This window comes from Martes martes, assembly GCF_963455335.1.
Source record: "Martes martes genome assembly, chromosome: 14".
Lineage (NCBI taxonomy): Eukaryota > Metazoa > Chordata > Mammalia > Carnivora > Mustelidae > Martes > Martes martes.
Window position 1 is genome coordinate 42,361,060 of NC_137902.1, and position 23,263 is coordinate 42,384,322.

A 23,263-nucleotide genomic window follows, 5' to 3' on the forward strand; every position below is an offset into this window, starting at 1 on the left:
TTTATTGGAGAGAGGGGCAGAGGGAGTCTCAAGCAGAGTCTGTGCTGAGCATGGAGCCAAAAGCAGAGCTCAATCCCACAACCCCGAGATCATGACCTGAGTCAAAATCAAGAGTCAGATGCTTAACCAACTGAGCCACCTAGAGGTCCCTCCCTCTCTTTTTTTTTTTTTTTTAAAGATTTTATTTATTTATTTGACAGACGGAGTTCACAAGTAGGCAGAGAGGCAGGCAGAGAGTGAAGGAAGAAGGCCCCTTGCTGAGCAGAAAGCCAGACATGGGGCTCCATCCCAGGACCCTGGGATCATGACCTGAGCCAAAGGCAGAGGCTTTAACCCACTGAGCCACCCAGGTGCCCCACCTCCCTCTCTTTTTTAATGATTCATAATTCATTACTTACTTTGGAGCTGAATTGCCTGATTTGGCCTCTAAATGCTGGCTCTCTTGTACCCATGACATGCCATCTTCTGTAAGCACTTCCTTATTTTCTGGCAGAATACAGTGTTCCAGGTTCATCTTGTACCTCTGTTCTAGACTTGGAATCAGGCCCATTCTCTGATGAGACCCCATTTTCTGGGGGTATGGTATTTAGAGACCAAGCTCTGGGTACTGGATGTGCTCATTGCTTCTTGGCCCTTTTAGCAGATGGCAGTAGGAGACATGCATATATATGCATATAAATCACAACATGCATATGCACATATCTGTTCCAGAAATCATGAGTTCACACTATCTCTAATGCTAATAAACTACCTCTACAGGATTCTTTTTGCCTTCTCTCTTAATCTTGACTTCAGCAACATCAACATGTTTCCTCAAACCTATAATACACCTAAAATAGAGAATTGCTTTGTCCATTCTATTATAATAAATCTAATGTGTTCTGGATTTCATTTGTTTTATTCTTTTGTTTTTGCAATCCTGCACTTGCTCCACCCTATGCTGCTACCCACTGAGGGTATCAAGTGAAATAGTGTGTTCATAAGTTGCTTAGATTGCTTATGTCTGCCTGCCTCTTAATCTTTCTGTCTTTTCTTCAGTGTTTGCTGTTCATTTGAATTATGAATTGGTTTATTTGTTCTGGCTTGCTTTCAGTTATAGGTTTTTTCCCCCTTCCATTCTTACTGATTTGTTTTTTGCATATTTACAACATTAATATGCTTCCCAAAGTCACAAATATATATAAAGTTCAGGGAAGAGTCACTTCATTGAGATATGTTCCAGCCCATCACCTACCTCTTGTAGGGAACCAACTTCACTGTTTTCTGCTTTATTCTTTCTGTGTTTCCTTTTTATTTTATGTGTGTGTGTGTGGTTTTTTAAAGATTTTATTTATTCATTTGTCAGAGTATGAGCACAAGCAGGGGGAGCAGCAAACATAGGGAAAAGCAGGCTCCCTGGGAGGAGCCCAGTGTGGGACTCGATCCCAGGGCCCTGGGATCATGACCTGAGCCAAAGGCAGACATTTAACTGACTGAGCCACACAGGCATCCCTGTATGTATGTATATATTTATTAAAAGTAGGCTCCACACCCATTGTGGGGCTTGAACTCACAACACTGAGATCAGGAGTTGTATGCTCTGTTGACTGAGCCAGCCAGGTGCCCATATTTCTTTTTAAAAATAAGCCCAAATTTTCTTGTTTTTGTTCCTTCTTACATAAAAGGTAGCATCTGTATGCTTCTTTGTACTTTGCTTTTTTAAATTTAGTGATAACCCTTGGAAATCATTCTGTGGGTTGATCCTCATATATAAAAGTTGGGTTTAGATTGTATTTTTTCCTTAGTTTCTTCTTCCTCCATTCTCTTATATATTGTGTACATTCCTTAAATTATATATGGGTAGATAAATACAGTCTTGGGAAAATTTTGTATATTCACATCTCTATAATTACTTGGTCCTAATTTCAGTTGCAGATTATTCATGTGTTGTTGTTTGAGGATTTGGTGTGGCTACTATAAAATAAATCCCAACTAAGTTTTTAAATAGGTAGCTTCTTTTTCTTGGGCTTAAAATAGTCCTTGTCTGTTTATCTCTGGAGTGATTTCAAGTTGCTGTGTTGTGAGAGTCCAGCTTCCTCTGTGGTGGTATGCTATCATCTCTACACTATTAGAGTATAGAAGGAATGGGAAGATGAGGTAGTGACCCATCTCTGTAATGCCAGGACCCACAAGGTGTCCACAGTGCTTCTCCTTATACATCATTGACTAGGACTTAGTCATGTGCCCACACAAGCAGCAAGAGACGTTAGAAAATCAGGACAAGCATGTGCCTAGCTACATGGGGAGAATGTAGCTACAAGGGGAGAATGAATATTCTGTAGATAACAGGTATCAAGATACTTACATCTTCTCTTTTCAACTGGTCCATTATATACTCAATGGCATTTTTAGTTTTAAAACCTGATGCCTATTTTAGCTGATATTTTCATCATGGTTCATTCTAGTATTATATGTATGTGTTTATTTATTTTAAAGATTTCATTTATTTATTTATTTGACAAACAGATCACAAGTAGGCAGAGGCAGGCAGAGAGAGAGGAGGAAAGCAGGCTCCCTGCTGAGCAGAGAGGCCTATACAGGGCTCGATCCCAGGACCCTGGGATCATGACCTGAGCCAAAGGCAGAGGCTTTAAACCCACTGAGCCACCCAGGCGCCCTGTGTATTTATTTATTTTATTGTGTTCAGTTAGCCAACATATAATACATCATTAGTTTTTGATGTAGTGATCAACAGTTCATTAGTTGCGTATATATTCTAGTATTTTTGATAGTTGAATTGTAGGCTGAGTCATATTAGTTTTCATAAAGTGTCAAGTATTGGATATATGCCTTATTATCTGGATATTTTACAGTTTATACTCAAATTATGTTACTTCAAATTCTTATGTGGCAGTGGCCTGCATCTATAAAATCGTAGCTACCAAAATACTTTGAAGTTATGTTCACAAACTGACTGGTAGTATGCATTGTTCTTCATGTAGATAGGAATTAACAATTTTTTCATAAAAATAGCAGCCCATTTCTTTAAAAGGTTTATTTGTGGACTTTAACTTAAGAAGGCAGAAAAGATTTTCCGCTCTTTCTCTCTTGTACATGTGGATTACATTCTCTGTGTAGTGCTCTGTATTAATCTATTCTGTGTTAACCTATTCTAAATGTCTTGTTTTTAGCAGTACATTCTGGATTTCAGTTTAGGGATGTCTGCATTTTTCCCTTAAATAATTTAACAGTTTGAATATTTAACAAATTATTAAAAATTTTAAGGGCTTTTTTGGTCATAGGTTGGTACAATTTGAGATTATATAATTATGCTTAAAAGAAAGTTCTAAAGAGCTAAAAGTTAGCTTAATCTTGGTAAAACTTTCTTCCTCAAACCCCCTCTGCTTCTGGTTCCCATCTTTTTTAAAACTCCTTGTAACTTTTTAAGTCAGTAAATTTTTATTTAAGGAATTTTACATGTGGTTCCTTCCGCTGCTTATCACCATAGTTCCTCCAAAGTTTGAATCATAATCTTCAAAGTAGCCCTTTTAAAAAGAACTTTATTAATTCAGTCCAGTTGTCGCTGTCAGTCCAGAGTTGTTTTGATTGGGCTTTTTTGATCTGTACTTGAATATGACATACTTCAAAAATTCTACACCTGTAATCTTTGGGATCCAATTTCGTTAGGGCCCTAAAAGTCAAATTGTACAAGTACACTGATGGCTATTTTGGCAAATGATCTAGAAGTATTATTTCTTAATTGTTTCTAGTACTGAAAAGTCTTATTACTTCCACTCTACTCCATGAGCCTAACAGAAAATGTTACAGGTCTCATTGTCATCACTGCAATAGCTTGTGTCTCAATGTAGCCATATTAACCATTTCTTTCAGAACTCATTTAGTTGTAGAGCATGCTGATTGAATTACTGGTAAGAGTGCTATTCTCTTCTCGTGTTATCCTTGTGTGGGTAATGCTAGATGAATTCTAATCAGCTTACTATATTTATCTCATTTAGTACATAGTTTTCTTTAAAACTCAGAAGTAAATTTGGTACTATTAAAAAAAATTCATATGGCTTAAAAGCAGTTATTCCATTTTTTTTTCCCTTTTAGGAGCCAGTTCAGTGAAAGACAGCATAATACTGTCATTTCTTCTTAGCTTTTGGTGAAGCAATTCTTCTTTCCTCTGTTTTGTAATTATGATTCAGTAAGCCTATCTGTTAAGCATGGACTTGGCATTAAAATTGTAAAAACCCCAATTTTATTCATTGTTCTCATAGAAAACTGGGTTCTCTGTCATGGATAAATGTTTTACCTTTAGCTGTAGTAGAGTGTTATACTTGGGGTTTTTCTTGTTTGTCATCCCCTCCTGGAGAATTGAAGAGAATGTTTAAGATTAGAACTGAAATATGCTAAAATAATTGCAGATCTTTAGAATGTCGTTATAGAGAGCTTTCTTACTTTTTTTTGTTCTAAGTACTCTTCTCATTAGATTAGATTAGAGGAAACAGAATCCACAAATATTTTAACACCGGGAAAAATTAAGGAATTTGGTTAATGGGGCGCCTGGGTGACTCAGTCGTTAAGCGTGTGCCTTTGGCTCAGATCACGATCCCAGTGTTCTGGGATCGAGCCCAGCATCCGGGCTCCCTGCTCAGTGGAAAGCCTGCTACTCCCTCTCCCACGCCCCCTGCCTGTGTTCCCTCTCTCGCTGTGTTTCTGTCAAATAAATAAAAATCTTAAAAGGAAAAAAAAAATCTTAAAAGGAGGGGTGCCTGGGTGGCTCAGTGGGTTAAAGCCTCTGCCTTCAGCTCAGATCATGGTCTCAGGGTCCTGGGATCGAGCTCCGCATCAGGCTCTCTGCTCAGCGGGGAGCCTGCTTCCTCCTCTCTCCCTGCCTGCCTCTCTTGACTACTTGTAATCTCTGTCTGTCAAATAAATAAATAAAATCTTTAAAAAAAAATTGAAAGGAATTTGGTTGATATGATATGTCTCCTTTTTAAACCAGAATAAAATTAACATTAAAGGTAAGCCTAGTGTAATGGTACAGTCAGAATCACCTGGTTAAAACTTAGCTAGGTTGCTGAATGATAAGGTTAATTTTCATCTTCCATGAAAAGTTGATTACTCTGTACACAGTCACTTTCACTAGCATGTAGCACAGTATTTTTGTGTACTCTCCATACACAATTCACTTAGGTGCATGTGAGTTTGGAATGATTTTTAGAAAGAGCTCAAGAGTCCATCATTGTCATCCTTAGCCACCCGCGCCCCTTGGGTATCTGCGTGCACACTACATCCAGGTGTTATTTTTCATTTTAATCTTTAGATAGTAGGATTTATCTTCATCTCCTCCCCCTCCTTATAATAAACACTATATTAACCATGTAGAACTTGAAGTAATAGTCAAGGAAAAGTTCTAATTGAATCGACTTTCTTTTAGATAAGCATTAAAGTGGTAAAACATCAAAACTGTTTAAAATAACAGTATTACTAAATACTAAATACTAAATAATGCTTTGTTCAACAGAGTAAACAAAGTTCATTGAATATGTCCTTCTAACATAAGTTATTTGGTTATTTTGTATACTGTTAGGCTTTAAGGGCTTTTTGAAAAAGAATTTATTGTGGTAAAAAACAAAACATGGAATCTCCCCCCTTAGGAAATTTCTTTGTGTACAGTATACTATTGTTAACTGTAAGCACAATATTGCACAACCAATCTCTAGAACTTTTTCCTGTTGCATGATTATTTTTTATATGCATTGAATAGAAGCAGCCCCCTATTCATCCCTTCCCCCAAGCCCCTGGCAACTACCCTGCTGTCTGTTTTTATGAGTTTCTCCTATAAGTGGAATCACGCTGTATTAGTCCTGTGACTAGTTTACTTCATTTAGCATAACATCCTACAGGTTTATCCATGTTGTAGCACGTGATAGGATTTCCTTCTATTTTGCGGCAGAATAGTCTATTGCGTGGATATATTACATTTTCTTTATCCATTTATCTTTTTTTATGATTTTTAAAAAAGATTTTTATGTATTTATTTGAGAAAGAAAAGAAAAAAAAAAGAAAGTAAAGAAGTAAAGCACTAGGGGCACCTGGGTGGCTCAGTGGGTTAAGCCTCTGCCTTTGGCTCAGGTCATGGTCTCAGGGTCCTGGGATCGAGCCCCGCATCGGGCTCTCTGCTCAGCAGGGAGCCTGCTTCCCCCTCTCTCTCTGCCTGCCTCTCTGCCTACTTGTGATGTTTGTCAATCAAATAAATAAATAAAATCTTAAAAAAAATTTTTAAAGAAGTAAAGCACTTGAGCTTTGAGCACCTGTTCTTTTCAAATGTCCTTGATCTTCCTGGGCTCATGAGCGTGCTTTGAATATTAAAAGTTGCTTAAGTGAGGTATCTAACAGCTAGCAGTCATAGGGATTATATAGCTGATGTTTGAGAGAAAAACAGTAAGGAATAGGGAACTAGGTTTTAAAATTTATGTTGAGTCTAGTCTATGTGGCTGTGCCTTAAGAGGCTTGATCAAGTCATTGCCTGGTGTATAAATTGCTTTAGATTACCAGTGTCTCCTCACTTTATGCAAACCTGGTATATAAGAATAATGGGTTTATATACATAATGCAAGTGAGAGACTTTATGCTCCTACTTTCACAGTAGGATTTCTTTTAGTGTTAAGATTTTTCTAACATATTTAATATACAAATCCATTTAAGCTTTATCTTTTGTTATTTTTATTTTTTGAAGATTTTATTTATTTGACAGAGATCACAAGTAGGCAGAGAGGAGGAAGCAGGCTCCCCACTGAGCAGAGAGCCCGATGCAGGGCTCAATCCCAGGACCCTGGGATCATGACCTCAGCTGAAGGCAGAGGCTTTAACCACTGAGCCACCCAGGCACCCCTAAGCTTTATCTTTTAATAAACCAGTTCTTGTGGAGCTTAGACTGTATTCTTGATGTCACAACATGGTTATTTTAAAGGTAACATTTGAAAAAAGATAACTTTGATGTTTAATTCCAGTTATGTGAGTTCACTGTGACTAGTAAGGGAAGATGGTTACTTTATGGATGTAGACTTTTGGCCTGTCTTGAAATATGTTTCCCCACTTGTACTCTTACTTTTTGCATGTAGTACTGAAAGTGTGTCGTTTATTATACTCTTAGAAACAGAAAATCTCTAAGGAGATCAAATCATTTATATGAAGCTTAAAGGACAAAATTTAACATGACTTGTAAAGGATGGAAAAAATGTTCTCAGTCTCAGTCTCCTTTTGAAAGTGAGGTTTTTGTGCTTTTTATAGAGATTTAATGCTTTGGATTTGATTATAGGGGCTTTATGGGTCTTTATTCTCAATTTGAAATTCAGAGTGTTAAAATCATTTTTTAAAGTCATCTCTCCATACAGCTTTTTATTATTTTTTTAAAAATATATATATTTATTTATTTAGTAGAATGAGTGGGGAGGAGAGGGAGAAGCTAGGGGAGAGCAGGGAGCCTAATATGGGACTCCATCCCAGGACTGGGATCAAGACCTGAGCTGAGGTCTTGATCTTAACTGTCTTGAGTTAAGTTACTTAGTTACGCTTAACTGACTGAGCCACCCAGGCGCCCAAAACTGAAGATTATTTTCATTAAATTTATATCAAATTAAACGGTTTGTCAGCTCACTGACCTGAACTGAGGTGGAGCAGTTTACATCTTTATCCCACTTCATGTGAATAAGAATACATTTTGCTGCAGAAATAACATATGTTATTAAATAGTACTGCTTTAGATTCCCCTGTGTTATGTAATATATGGTCTGTATTCCATAACTACTTTTTTAAAACTTTGAAAACTTCTTAGTAATGGTAGTCCTCTGGCCCCAAAAGTTTCACTTAAAAATATTTATGGACCTTTATACTTTCCATAAGCTGCCTTATTTTCATGGCTGGAAGAATATGCAGCATGAATCAGTAGTATTAGAAATAAAATATATGTTGAATTAACTATATTGATTAGTAAGTTAGTACAGATTGGTAATAGTTGCCCACAGCACTAATTATTGATTTTTGTGGCTGAATACCACAGTGACTTCCATAGGCATGGGAGCACAGTGGGAATACAAGCCAGGTATTGTGTATCCTGCTCTCTCTAGGATACATGTTTATGTATTTAAGTTATTCTTTGTGATTTTTATTAAATGTGACACTCTTTTAAGGATGCAAAATAAGGAAACAGTTGATCTTTTTCTTATTTCTTTAGTCTCCTACAAAAGCTGTATATAATGCCAGACATTGGAACCATCCAGACTCAGAAGAGCTACCTGGGCCACCAGTAGTAAAACCTCAGAGTACCACAGTAAGTGAACTGTACTTTTAAACTTCGTTTTTGTTTAGGCCGTTGCTATCTTTATTCACAGTTTGAAAATCGTTGACCATAACAGTTTATCTTGGGTCTTCCTCACTAAAATTGAGCAGCTTCAGTTTAATTCTTCGGAAAAGTGAGGATTGTAGACAGGATTATTGAAATTCTGGTGCCACTAGTTTATAGATAAAAGCCTTAAAAAATACTGGATCATTTTACTCCTGACCCACATCTTACGGAATTACTATATTTAGTGTTTTATGGGTAAATTATTCCATATTTCAAGTTTATATTGGCTATTAAGAGCTGTATTATAAATTATATCCTACATAGATCTTAGAGTAGCAAAGTGGTTAGTTTGAAATTACTTTGAGTAATTACTTTCAGAGAACTTTTTCCTGCATTCCAGTAATAGCTTTCAATTCAAAACACATTTGAAAAAGATTCTTATCAAATTATTTTCTTCAGAGTAACTGGGAGGATTAATACTTGAAGTTAATGGTAACACCTCAGTCATCTGGAGCTGTCAAGTAATGAATTCTTTATAACAACAAAAAAATTAGGGATAGAGATCTTTCTAAAATATTATAATTACAGTTCCCTGTGTTCTTAAAGTTGAATATATTAAACTCCATTTACTAGTATAAGATCATTATTGTGTGTATTACTAATTATATATCAAGCTTTTATGGCTATTTATTTATACCCCAAATTACAGATTCTCTACTTTAAAAGTTCTCTAGTCTATCCGTTGTGGTTTTCTTGTCCTGTTCCTGACTTTTTATCAATGCTGTTTATCTGTGTAATTGTGGTTCTTTATTCCTTCTCGTGGTCTTGGAGCCAAAAAACAAACTATATATGAAATGTGAGGTTAAAAAAGACGAGAAGGAATTCCTGAGTGGTTCTTTTGTGAGTCTTACCTGGTAGTGCATAGAATTTTTAAAGTAGCCCTTAGAACATTTCAGAGGCCTCTCCCTGCCCTTTTTTTTTTAAAAGCCAAATTTGTTAGGTAGATGAGCTGTTAACTATTTTTATATATTTATTTAGAACAATAATTTAATACCTTTATTAATAGGTGAGACTGTCTTCAAAGGAACCAAATCAAAAAGATGATGGAGTTTTTAAGGCTCCTGCACCACCACCCAAAGTGATAAAAACTGTGACAATACCTACTCAGCCCTACCAAGATATAGTTACTGCACTGAAATGCAGAAAAGAAGACAAAGAAGTAAGCAGCCATATACAGTTTTACTGCACGTGGATAGATTTTTGTATGTAATATTTAGCCTTTTAATGTCTTGAACAGATATCCACGAACTTATCTTTCCTAGTACTGTCTAATGTTTTTAAAACTTTTCTTTTAGTTGCCATATAATGAACTGTTTTATACACTTCTGAATGAAGTACTGCAAGCCCGTAGATTTAAATATACTAGTTTATGGTTACAAAAGAAGTGGACTTATTTTTTCTTGGCAGTTGTATACTGTTGTTCAGCATGTGAAGCACTTCAATGATGTGGTGGAATTTGGTGAAAATCAAGAGTTCACTGATGATATTGAATACCTGTTAAGTGGCTTAAAGAGCACTCAGCCTCTAAACACACGTTGCCTTAGGTGAGATCTTATTTTTATATTTGATAAATGTATGCATCCTCTATCTTACTGAAATTTTCCGACCAGATGGAGCCAAACATTTTGTTACCATGATTTTGTTATCATGACTGTAGTTTATAGCCGGTGGAAATAAGTTACAATGTGGTTGATTTCTTTTAAGGGACTTGATTCTACATAGACAAAGGAAAGTTGGATCATTGTAGCTCGTTAGCATAGTATAGATTTCACTTTACAGATGAGCAGAAGTGTTATACTAACAAATCTTTTAAGTTCTTTTTCAGCCCCAATTTTCAGACAAGTGATAAATATGTTTGATTTAAGCATGTTTTGATTTGGATCATCTTTTGCATACTATAGTGGATTGAATTATCTTAATTTGATTGAATTATCCAGTCAGTTGGAATATATCCAGTTAAATGTTATCTGTAGTCTTCATGTATCAGAAGCATTATGAAAGGTAGCTGAGACTTTCTGCTTTTAATCACAGTAGTGGTATAAAGACTACATCAAAGATGACTATGTGTTATTTATATTTATACTAATGACTGTGCATCAACAGATTTTTAATAATTCAGTTTGCGCATGTGTTTTATATTGTGATCCATATGGGCAGTGGGTTGACACTCCTGCACCCTTTCCCATTTGCTTGTTTTGGTATTGCATAAACAAAAAACTAATGCACTGACTATTTTCAGTTCCCCCCCTAATCTAGTCTATTTTCTCCTAGTGTTATTAGCTTGGCTACTAAATGTGCCATGCCCAGTTTTCGAATGCACCTGAGAGCACATGGAATGGTAGCAATGGTCTTTAAAACCTTGGATGATTCCCAGCACCATCAGGTATTCTTAAGTTTCTGGGATTAGGAAGCATTATTTAAAATTTATAGTGTATTTGGGGGCGCCTGGGTGGCTCAGTCGGTTAAGTGCCTGACTCTTGACTTTGGCTTGGATCATTATCTTAGGGTCGTGGGATGGAGCCCTGCATGGGGCTTGCATTCAGCAGGGAGTCCGCTTGAGTTTCTCTATCCTCCCCCCATATTTAAATATGCTAGTTCATGGTTACAAAAGAAGTGGACTTCTTTTTAAAAAATTTGTGTGTTTGGCTATTGAAAAAATCTTCATTGGATATTCATATATGAATATTTCCTAATTATGGGTTGAGTTTTATTTGCTAAACATATAGAGGTCAATGCCAGAAGTTTTTGCTTTTGATACATTATTCAAGGTTATTTTCTCATGACACTTCTTTCTCTTAATATTATTGTTAATTTATACCATTAAAACATCAGTTAACCACACCTAACATACCATACCATACTGGATATTTAATTCTGTGAACATTGAGTTCCTCAAATTATAAAGTGCTAAAAAAAATCTTTTAGGGGCATCTGGGTGCTCAGTTGGTTAAGTATAAATGACTCTGGATCTCATCTCAGGTCTTGATTTCAGGGTTGTGAGTTCAAGCCGCACATTGAGCTCCATGTTGGGCATGGAGCCTACTTTAAAAAAAAAACAAAAAACAAAAAAAACCCTTTTTACTCTTTGATATTAATAGCTTGAAAAAATAGTTTGAAATTAAGATTTTAAAAAACTTTTTGTTTGGATGTTGAATCTAGTTCTAGCCCATTGTGAAAAGAAACAAATTCTCATTTTCATTATGACTTTGACCCTAATCTCTTAAAAATCAAGTGTCTATAATAAAAGTCAGGTTTAACATTTTTGATGTTGGAAAAAAAACATTACTGGGGCACCTGGGTGACTTAGTCATTAAGCATCTGCCTTTGGCTCAAGTCATGATCCCAGGTTTCTGGGATTGAGCCCTGCATTGGGCTCCCTGCTCAGTGGGAAGCCTGCTTCTCCCGATCCTGTTCCCTCTCTCGCTATGTCTCTCTCTGTCAAATAAATAAAATCTTAAAAAAAATCAGTACTAACCATTATCAATAGTGGTATTTTCAGACGACTTTATTATATTTTTAAGGAAATTATGTTCCAAATGCAGATTAGGTGACACAGTCTAATACTGAATCATCATCATCTTCTTCTAATTCTTCTTCTTTTTTTTTTTTAATACGTTTTTTAAACTTACTTGAGAGAGAGGAAGAGTATGAGTAGGGTGAGGGGCATTGGGAGAAGCAGACTCCCCACCCAGCAGAAAGCCCAGCGTGGGGCTCGATCCCAAGACTCTGGGATCATGACCCGAGCTGAAAGCAGATGCTTAACCAAATTAGCCACCCAGGCATCCCTAATACTGAATCTTCTGAAACTGAAATCAGTGTACTTAACCCTGAGTGAGAATAATTCCATTGCCAAGTTGTATCAGATACAGAACAATGAGGGGGAAGAGAAGAGACTTAAGAATTAATTTGCTTTATTACAGTTAGGAAAGGACCAAGGCATTAGTATGTGCTCTTGGGGGCAGTGGATCTCCTAAGGCCTGTACTGTGACATCACAATTTCCAAAAATAGTTTGCTTTGTAAGCATTAAATTAGTCGCCTAGTCTGAAATTTTTCCATGTTGGGGGATTCAGAGTTTAAATCTTCAGGGGCACCTGGGTGGTGCACTCACTTAAGCATCCAGCTCTTGGTGTTTGCTCTGCACTCAGCGTGGAGTCCGCTTGAGATTCTTTCCCCCTTTCCCCCTCCTGCTTGTTCTCTCTCTCTCTCTCTCTCAAATAAATCTTTTTTAAAAAATCTTTAGATATTTACATTTCTGTGCATTGAAATAAGTGTTAAGTACAAGATATTCCAAATGTTGGATTATCCCAACATAGACCATTTTGTTATGTAATGCTCACCTAAAATATATCACCTCAGTACCCTGGATTTTAGTACTATAAGCAGAGTATGCTAACTATCTCACCCAAATGATTTTTTTTTTTAAGATTTTATTTATTGAGAGAGAGATCATGAGCAGGGATGAGGAAGGGTAGAGGAAGAAGCAGACTTCCCACTGAGCAGGGAGCCCAGTGCGGGGCTCCATCCCAGGACCTAAGCTGAAGGCAGACACTTAACCAACTGAGCCATTCAGGCGCCCCCTATCTAAATGATTTTAAGAGCACATTATATTAATGATTTTTTTTAAAAAATTGGCTAATAAGACCTGATGGATTTATTTTAAAGAAATGAATCTAAATATGTTTATTTGAACATCCCAGCTTTGTATTTCTGACACAAACTCAGCTGTTTATTTTATTGAAAAAAAATAGCTGTGTCTGATGCTGATTTTAAGATACATATTACTGATTTAGAATTATCAATTATAAAGAATAAAGTGAAATATAGTGTAAAATACGGTTTTGTGTGTGTGTGTGTGTGTGTGTGTGTATGCATAGCTAGAAAAAAATGTTCTTTAAACTCTTATCACAGAATGGCTAAAGAAATATGTAATTCCACTCACATTCTTCTAGTTTGCAGCATTGTTATGGGGAACATTTCTAGAAAGGAAAATTTTAAGTAACAGAGCTTTATTTAATGGATATTTTCCTAGAGTATTCAAAGGGGGGCGATTTTCACTGAATGAAACATGTTCAAGGCTTCCACATGTGAACAAATGTCAGAACAGTCATACTAACTGAAATTGTCACCAATTGCTCACATTAACTTTTATTTTTGTCTTTTGAAGAATCTGTCCCTTTGTACAGCTGCCCTCATGTACATACTGAGTAGAGATCGTTTGAACATGGATCTTGATAGAGCTAGCCTAGATCTCATGATTCGACTTCTAGAACTGGAACAAGATGCTTCTTCAGCTAAGCTATTGAATGAAAAGGACATGAACAAAATCAAAGAAAAAATTCGAAGGCTCTGTGAAACTGTACACAACAAGCATCTTGATCTAGAAAATATAACGGTGGGTTTCTTCTTTCTACTGTAAAATGAAAATTACTTTCAGAAAGTTTTACATTAGTCACAGCAGGTGTGTGACTTTGGAGAAATCTTTTAACCTCTTGGTCAACAATTGGGCAAGTTTTTCTAAGGTTCAGCTCTGAGGATAATTCTGTTCCATGTCTGAAATTCCTAGATTAGTCCATCTATATTTAGATTTTTTGCCAAATTTTCTACTGCATTTTGTCTATCCTTTTTTCTTTTGTGTGTGTGTGTGTGTGTGTGTGTGTGTGTGTGTGTAGGCGTCAGGAATAAAGATTCAGAGGATTTGCGAGGGCCATTTAAATGAGTATTCACTTACTCCAGAGTATCTCAAGGTGTCTGATTAACTCTTCAAGGGCCCAAGACTCAGAAGGAAGTTTCCTAGGCACTTGCCTTCCCTGGAGCAATGGCTCTCGTAATATTGGGGTCATGGCCATTAGTAACTCTTAGGTTCAGCACAACTCCTGAAGTTTAAGATGACTGTGTTGTTTCTGGTTGATTCCAGTTTTCCTTTCCTCTGGCTTTTTTTACTTATAGAATCAGTAATATCCCCACAGGTTACTAGACCAGAGAAGACAATTGGTCTTGTCATTTTGAAAAAATCTAATTATTTGTTTATATATAACCTGACTTTCAGATATTTCCAGTATCAAAACTGTATAAACATTGTTTTTTCTACTGCCTACTAAACTGAAAACTGCAGCATTTACCTCAAAAATTACAGAATGCTTTGTGCTCGCCAACTATGACTTAGGGGTATTGCTCTGTTTAATTAAGATAGGATAGAATATTTGTGTAAAGTGGGGCTTGAGGGGAAAGCAGGTTAACATTAAAAGGCAAGATGTAGAATTGAATGTATTCAGTACATTAGAGTTGGAAAAATAGCTGCTAGGCTCAGATGGTGGATAGATGGTCAGATTGTACCTCACCAGACTATTTGTATATTATGTTTAAATTATATTTGTAATTAAAATATATTTGTAAATATAATATATTTTGTAATTTATTTTCTTTTAACATTTTTACAGCATATACAGATTTTTTAATGATACAAAAGAATAAATTTGAGATAATTTTTATTTGCTGCATCGTTGAATAAGTATACCTTTTTTGCAGGGGTTTCCTATGTTGTTCAACATTTATAGATTCTTTCCAGGCATTTGCTGTTAAATATATATACTTGTCCATTGAATTTTCTCTGTGGTTTGATAAATTTATTAGGATGGTAAATAACAGTATAGTAACTTTCTCATATCAGTTAAGTCATTTACTTATATGATTAAAACCAGAACATAGTTGCTAATTTTAGGATGCCTCTTTTCCTCCCAACTTCAGCTAGTCTTGAATATTGTATTTGTTTTAAATCTTACAGTAGACATTGTTTTGTACAGTGTTTGTCCCTCTACACATTAGTTTCGTATTTTTATTAATTACTTCTTCCTTGAAATACATTGTATTTCCTGATGTGCCATGGGAAGATAATTTAAAATATTATAGTGTTTTTGTATATAATTCATGTGACTGAGAGTTAACAATTGCTCATTAGTATTCTGATTAATGATTTGTGCTTTAACTCTTTGAGAACTATTCCAGTTTTCATATAAAATGTTTGAATTGTAGGCTATTTTTAATTGCTAGCTTATGAGTAGCCTTTATGAATATAGCCTAGAACATCAGACAATCCTTTTTATGCTGACAGAAGACAAATTAAAGTCCCTTTTTAGCATACAAACTTAAGATTTTTTGCTATATTAATTTCAAATTACTGTCCCCTTTCTTCTTTAACAAAGAAAGCCTCATTAGGCTTCAGCTTTATTACTACGGTGAGTCTTGAGCTAATATACCTGAATTGATCATATTAAATTACTTTTTCAGGGATTTAGAATAAGAATTGGGCAAAATGAAATCTTTCTGTAGTGATGATTTCTAGTTCTTTATTTGTCACCTTGTACATCAACTTTTTTTTTTTTTTGTAAGGAATAGGCTAACATAGTCTAGATCTCTTCTAAATCTATAATACTAAGATTTTTGCTGGTAAGCTCTGTTTTTTTTCACTTCTCAGTATCTATCTTCAGTTCTAGATAGGCCAGAAGGACTTAATGTAAACTTGTATCTTTGAAAGGAAAGAAGCTTTGGAAAGAAAACCAGGTCTTATCAGCCTTCTAATTTTGTTATGCTGATATTCCTTATTGCAGCAGGAACCAGATTGTTCTTTGTTGGAGGGTGTCCCATGCTTTTAAAAGGAAACACAGTAAGAGAGAAAAATAATGATTAAAGGCAAATCAAGAGAAAGAAAAACTCTAGTCCGGTTGTAACTTTGACCTTTACTGCTCTGTGCTGCTTCTAGTGGTGGTCCCCTCAGTCATTGTTTACATATAATTTTGTCATGATAGCCACATGATGTGTATCCAGGTTGCCAACCCTGCATATAAAGTTTAAGACTGGTGAATCTGAAACCCTGAAAGTAACAGGATTTTTATTCAGAATAGGTAAGGAAATACATGGAATAATAAGAAGAAAAACAAGGAACTTTGCAAGGAAAGTAAAGAATAATGGACGGGGGCCTCACTTTTGGAGGAATACAGTTAGCTTATAAATATGTGGGAAAAAATGTACAAGTTTCCTGTAGTTTGAAAAATTCAAACCAAAGCAATAAGATATATATATTTTTAAACCCTTTGGCAAAAATGTAAAGTGATAACTAGTGCTTTTAAGGATTCAGGGCACTGGTATATGCACGCTTTGCTCCTGGAATTAAGTGTTAACAGCCTTTGTGGTGAGTTAAACTAGTATAGTGATTTATAGTTCATATATATGCACTTTGATTCGGCAGTCCTATCTGTGCCTCTATACCAAAGAAATAACAGTACCACCATTTATTTTATTGAATTGACAAATGGTAGACTACTTTTAATAAGGATTTTCTCTGTGAAAACAAGGTGGTGGTTAAAAATATTTAACTTAAAGACGATTTTGATAGAAATTAGTTCAGCTTTACTTATAAAAGCACCTTCTGTATTAAAAAGAATACTCTGGGCTGGTAGCATGCAGTGAACTTTTCCAAAAAACAGTCTCTTAGAAGTGTTGCCTCAGGATTATTGTTAAGAGTCAATATTTATTAATGATGCCTCTCATTTTTAGACTGGGCATTTAGCTATGGAGACCTTGCTGTCCCTTACTTCTAAACGAGCAGGAGATTGGTTTAAAGAAGAACTCCGGCTTTTGGGTGGCCTGGATCATATTGTAGATAAAGGTATGACATAAACACATTTAATATTTTTATGTGTTAATTTTAACCTGAAGAAAATATTCTGTGTACATACTTCAAAAAATTATGGCATCAATTTAAAAAGATCTTTTAGGAGCATCTTGCAAATCTTGAACTTTTAAGGGAAAGGCCATTAGCACTTTGATATTGGAGAATTATGGAAATAATTATAATAAAAGGCTCATGTATTTCAACATCACAGTTTTATAAAACTTAGAATGAATAATGTTCAGAGAGGTTCCAGCATACTCATGTGTGAACAGGTGGCTTTTAGTGTTAGCTAAGGGGATAGATACTGAGGTGATGAGACCTGCTAATTTTATATCCATTTTGTTTCTCCTAGTGAAAGAATGTGTGGATCATTTAAGTAGAGATGAAGATGAAGAGAAACTGGTAGCCTCATTATGGGGAGCAGAGAGATGTTTACGAGTTTTAGAAAGTGTAAGTATAAGTATGGACAACTATGTTGGGAAAGTTATTTAATTTAATTATGATTGTGTGTGGGAAACTGTCATATTTTACATTAAATATCCCCAAACTTTTACTTTTGTTAATCTAAATTGAAATTGTTACACCAATTAAGCAGCCAATGTTAATGAACAAGTTAAATAATCAATTTAGTTTATGTGTATCGTCACTCTTTGGGAAACCTTGCATGTCGAGTTTGTTTTTATTTCAAAAGGTTATTGTTCTTTCCTTAATGTGGAATTCTTAAATATATTAACTTGTTTGTGGGAAATGATAGTTAAGAGCTGTCAGGTTTCGTTTTTTAATTAGTAAGGATTTCCTGGGGCGCCTGGGTGGCTCAGTGGGTTAAAGCCTCTGCCTTCAGCTCAGGTCATGATCTCAGGGTCCCGGGATCGAGCCCCGCATCGGGCTCTCTGCTCAGCGGGGAGCCTGCTCCTTCCTCTCTTTCTGCCTGCCTCTCTGCCTACTTGTGATCTCTCTCGGTCAAGTTAAATAAATAAAATCTTAAAAAAAAAAAATTAGGATTTCCTTGATTTAGCTATTTGGGTCACATGGTTTATAAAATCACAGTTATGATAATATTTGGCTTTGAGGAATGATACTCTTGAACTGTGTGTGCCATAAGTATATTTGTTAATTTGACTTTTATGAATGATTTAACCTAGTTCAGTGTAGGTTGCAAGTTATGCTGCCGGTGTGTTTCAGGATGAATAGATTGTGTATTGACCAGGTTGGATTAGCGATGTACTTTTTGAAACATCTTTGGGAAAATAATCTAGTGTGAGTTAAAAGTTCCTGAAAAGACAAAATTGAAAATTGTTCTTTCTAGCTTTTAGAGTGCTTCAAGTGCCTTAAACAGATACAATTTTTTTATTTTAAATGAATCCACTTAGGACTTTATTAGTTTCTAAGTTAGAAACTGCTCTTTTCTGACATTCAGAGTGATTGGTAATTCATGATAGTGAATGTGTAGTGCAGAATGTGTTACTTACAAGCAAGCAATTATGACAGTGTTTTTTAATTTTGTAATAAAGGAATATCTCTCATATTTTAAATCTGGAACATGTTGGTTATTCCCTTAGATGACAAGGGCTGATTCTTTCATATCTTTGTCTTTTAATAGTAGAAAGAATGTATATTGTATGTGAATGAATGAAAATTATGGATTGCCACAATTATTTCAAATTTTTCCCTTTTAGGTAACAGTGCATAATCCAGAGAATCAAAGCTACTTGATAGCATATAAAGATTCACAACTCATTGTTTCTTCGGCTAAGTAAGTTTTACTTAAATAATCACACTATTTATTGGGGTGCCTGGGCGGTGCAGTTGGTTAAGTATCTAACGCTTAGTTTCTGGTCAGGGTCATGAGATCGAGGCCCATATTTGGGCTCCACACTCAGCAGGATGTCTGAGATTTTTCTTTCTCTCTCCCTTTGGTCCTCCTGCTGTGTGCTTGCTCTCTCGCTCTGTTTCTAAAATGAATAACTTCTTTAAAAATATATATCATGGTATTAAAGCATTTGAGTTGACCATAAAGGAAATATGATTGCTTCGCCTTCCTTCATAAAATACTTCTGTCAAGTTCTGGGAACTAGGAGTAGTACAGTATAGTACAAAAGTTAGGAGTATACATTCTGGAGCTAGAATGAGTAAATGTGGATCCCACCTTCATGACTCCAGCCTTGTCACCTAGGGCAAGTCATTCACTTGCTACAGGTTCTTCAGAAGGGGGTAATAATTACATTTACCTACCTGAGGTTGTCACAATAAAGAGATTATATATATGCTAATATGTATTAAACTATATATGAAATTTTAAAAGATACGTTTGTTAAATACTATGTGTATATGTACTTTTACGTATTTTAAAATATTTTAAATGATGTTTAAATGTCTCATATATTGTGTAAAGTACCTGTTAAGGTATTTATATATGTAAAGGCCTAAACAGTTCTTAGCCTAGTAAGAACTAAGTGTTAGTCCTTATTTTTATTGTAAATGACCTTTTCTAAACTAACCCTCTTCTGTCCTTCATACCTATTTTTCCAGATCTCCATGCAGGTCCCCCTATTTCACTCTCTCTGCCCAATTTGCATGACATCAGGCTAATACTATCACCTTAGTTCATGTAAAATTTCCAGTTCTATCTCCAACCTTGGCTCAAATTTATTACAACAGGTTCTTCTTGGTATCTCCATCCTAGTTCTTGATATTTCTGCCCTAGTTCTCTGGCTTCCAGCCTGTCCAACACAATACCACAGCGGCTTAACTTTTTAAAAATAATCCCAGATGCCAAATCTCTGATTTCTTATTGTCTTTGAATGTGTATCCAAAGTCCTTGGAATAATATCAGAAGGCCACTGTAGCCTGACTCAACTTCATCTGTTTTGTTAATCTCTTATTTTGGTACATTTCAAACATAGACAAAATAGTATGATAAATCCTGATGTACGTGCCATTCAGCTTGAATAATCACCACCCATGGCCAATCTGTTTCCATCTGTAACCCTGTTCATAACCTTTCTACATTATTTTGAAGCAAATTACAGATTTTATATAATTCATTAAGTACTTGAGTATATATAATCTCTTAAAAAGAGGACTCTTTATTTTTTTATTTTAGAAGATTTTATTTATTTATTTGACAGATAACAAGTAGGCAGAGAGGCAGGCAGAGGGGGCAGGGGGAAGCAAGCTCCCAGCTGAGCAGAGAGCCCAGTGCAGGGCTGGATCCCAGGATCCTGAGATCATGACCTGTGCCAAAGGCAGAGGCTTAACCCACTGAGCCACCCAGGTGCCCCAAAAGAGGACTCTTAAAAGATGTGACCACAATACTATTTTCATACCTTATAAATTATTGATTGCTTAATATTATATGCCCAGTCAGTATTCAGGTTTCCAATAGTCTCAAATTTCAGTTAGTCTTTAGTTTCCAATAGATCTGCATGTTTCCCCTCTCCTTTTTTGCTTTATATTTGTAAATTTTCTATCACAGTTAGTGCCCTTAAGACATGTATTCTAGTTGTTTGATACCAGAGTTTTATCCTCCCTTACCAAGATTTTGCAAGTTAAATCAATTTGTTTCTTTAAAAATGTCTCTCATATACTTTATGACCCCTGACAGGTGTCTTCCAAAAGGAGGTAGGGGCGCCTGGGTGGCTCACTCGGGTGAGCATCTGTCTTCAGCTCATGTCATGATCTCAAGGTCCTGGGATCAAGCCCCACATCGGGCTCTCTGCTCAGTAGGAGCCTGCTTCTCCCTCTCTCTCTGCTACATGCTCTCCCTGCTTGTCTCTCTGTCAAATAAATAAAATCTTAAAAAAAGAAACAAAAGGAGGTATTTAATATGACAGTTTTCATCTCTTTCATCATAAATAGGAATTTTCTGTCAGATGTTTTAGAAGTGGCAGTGGAGGTCAGAATTGGATGTTTGTGAAATATCACTCCTCTGGCTCTTTGAACTTTTCAGTAGGACCCTGATAAATGCAGAGAGAGCATATTGAAAGATTAAAATGATACACCCTTGTTATTCTCCCTTCATTTACCAACTCAGACTGTGATTTAGTTCATTACTACTAAAGGCAGTTAACAATAACAGCATGGTAGTTCTGGCTAACATCTTCAGACATCTAAACACCAAGTTATTTTATATTAGACATGAGAAACACCTTCCTAACCATATGGTACATTTTAAGGAGAGGCTAGAGAGGGATTAGATATAGTGCAGTTTTCTTTAAGGGATTTGTATGGTGTATATAGTACATAAGGAATCAACTGACTGAGTCAGCTTCGTGTCTCATAGACTTTTTTAAATTAATGGATCTGGTGATTTAAAAGAGGCTTCAGAAATACTAGAGTCACTTAAGGATTACATTTCCTTGTTATTTTGGAGAGCATCTTGAGAATCCTTGGGATGTAGCTGATACCCTATGTGGCTGCCAGGAGACATGTCAGTTAAATGACCTCATGTTAAAAAACATGATTAGCTCTAATGTTGATGAAGTATATAATACCATCTATTTATGGTTATTTACTATGCATTATTAACATAAATAATATTCTGTACCTGCTAAGAGCATGCATCTTAAATGAAAAACATCTGAATGAAATTCAGAAATGTCCAGTGTTAGTTCTTACAGGTTTTATCTTGTGTGGGGAGGGATGGTGGTAGGTCTGTTTTGTTGGAGAGGCTGGTAAAATGGGAACAACTTTAAGTAGTATAGATGTAAACTTCTGCATTGAGTTTATAATTTTAACTTTCCTTAGAAAGATTAAAATTACCAAGTTTTCTCAAAATAAAATTTAGCACTTAGTGTATTATTAGACACATTTGGTATATGACTAAATAGTTAATACATTATAGCTTCTGGAGTAGAAAGAGAAATTAACTTTGCAGCATTTATGAGAGATTTAAAATGTTAAGGTCCAAGTAAATAGAAATTCTTAGTGTAACTAATTTTGTTTAGCGTAATAGTCTATATTTTGTTTTCTCTTAAGAGCATTACAGCATTGTGAAGGATTGATTCAGCAGTATAACCGTGCTGAGAACAGTATATGCTTACCTGACAGTAAGCCTCTGCCTCACCAGAATGTAACCAACCATGTGGGCAAAGCAGTAGAAGACTGCATGAGGGCCATCATCGGGGTGTTGCTCAATTTAACTAATGATAATGGTAAGTAATTTAATTTTCTACATGTATTCTCACTGAAAGCTTGTATATTACATGTAAAAACAAGTTATTCCCCTTGTTTCTTAATGTAGTGATTTTTTTTTAAGATTTTATTCATTTATTTGACAGACAGAGATCACAAGTAGGCAGAAAGGCAGGCAGAGAGAGGAGGAAGCAGGCTCCCGGCTGAGCAGAGAGCCCGATACGGGGCTCGATCCCAGGACCCTGAGATCATGACCTGAGCCGAAGGCAGAGGCTTTAACCCACTGAGCCACCCAGGTGCCCCAATGTAGTGATTTTTTAATTGCCATTGTATAATTCACTTACTCATGTATAGATGTAACTACTTTGAGGGTTAATATTTTTAGGACCAGCCTGGTAGCGATATGGAGGCACCTGGGAGCCCAATTGGTTGGGCAGCCGCCTTCTGCTCAGGTCATGATCCCTGGGTCCTGGGATCGAGGCCCGCATCGGGCTCCCTGCTCCATGGGGAGCCTGCTTCTCCGTCTCCCTCTGCCTGCTGCTCTGCCCATTTGTATTTTCTCTCTCTCTCTCTCCTTCTCTCTCAAATAAATAAAAAGTTCTGGGGCACCTGGGTGGCTCAGTGGGTTAAGCCTCTGCCTTTGGTTCGGTCATGATCTCCGTCCTGGGATTGAGCCCCACATCAGACTCCCTTCAGACTCCCTGCTCAGCGGGGAGCCTGCTTCCCCCACTCTCTGCCTGCCTTTATGCCTACTTGTGATCTCTGTCAAATAAATAAATAAAATCTTTTTTTTAAAAAAAGGTCTTAAAAAAAAAGCTAAATGTTTCTAACTTTTAACTTCTATGTTAATGAATATTGGTTATTAGTGTCACATAGAAGAATCAGGAACAGTTTGCACATTATTAACATTCTTATTTCAGAGTGGGGCAGCACCAAAACAGGAGAACAAGATGGCTTGATTGGCACAGCAATGAACTGTGTGCTTCAGGTTCCAAAGTACCTACCTCAGGAGCAGAGATTTGATATTCGAGTGCTGGTGAGTTGGAGTGACTGTTTCAGAAAGCTGTAT

At 36.1% G+C, this 23,263-nt stretch overlaps 1 protein-coding gene across 2 annotated transcripts in view; it reads left to right on the forward strand.

Annotated features, from left to right (window-relative positions):
• WAPL (WAPL cohesin release factor) overlaps window positions 1-23,263 on the forward strand; it is an 84,115-nt gene that overhangs the window by 49,976 nt on the left and 10,876 nt on the right. For both annotated transcript variants that reach the window (XM_080823586.1, XM_080823587.1), the window contains exons 5-14: window positions 8,222-8,317; window positions 9,399-9,551; window positions 9,800-9,936; window positions 10,664-10,775; window positions 13,558-13,785; window positions 16,944-17,055; window positions 17,414-17,511; window positions 18,738-18,814; window positions 22,039-22,214; window positions 23,115-23,230. In XM_080823586.1, coding sequence (XP_080679712.1) covers window positions 8,222-8,317; window positions 9,399-9,551; window positions 9,800-9,936; window positions 10,664-10,775; window positions 13,558-13,785; window positions 16,944-17,055; window positions 17,414-17,511; window positions 18,738-18,814; window positions 22,039-22,214; window positions 23,115-23,230 — 1,305 coding nt within the window. The remainder of the gene's footprint in view (window positions 1-8,221; window positions 8,318-9,398; window positions 9,552-9,799; window positions 9,937-10,663; window positions 10,776-13,557; window positions 13,786-16,943; window positions 17,056-17,413; window positions 17,512-18,737; window positions 18,815-22,038; window positions 22,215-23,114; window positions 23,231-23,263) is intronic.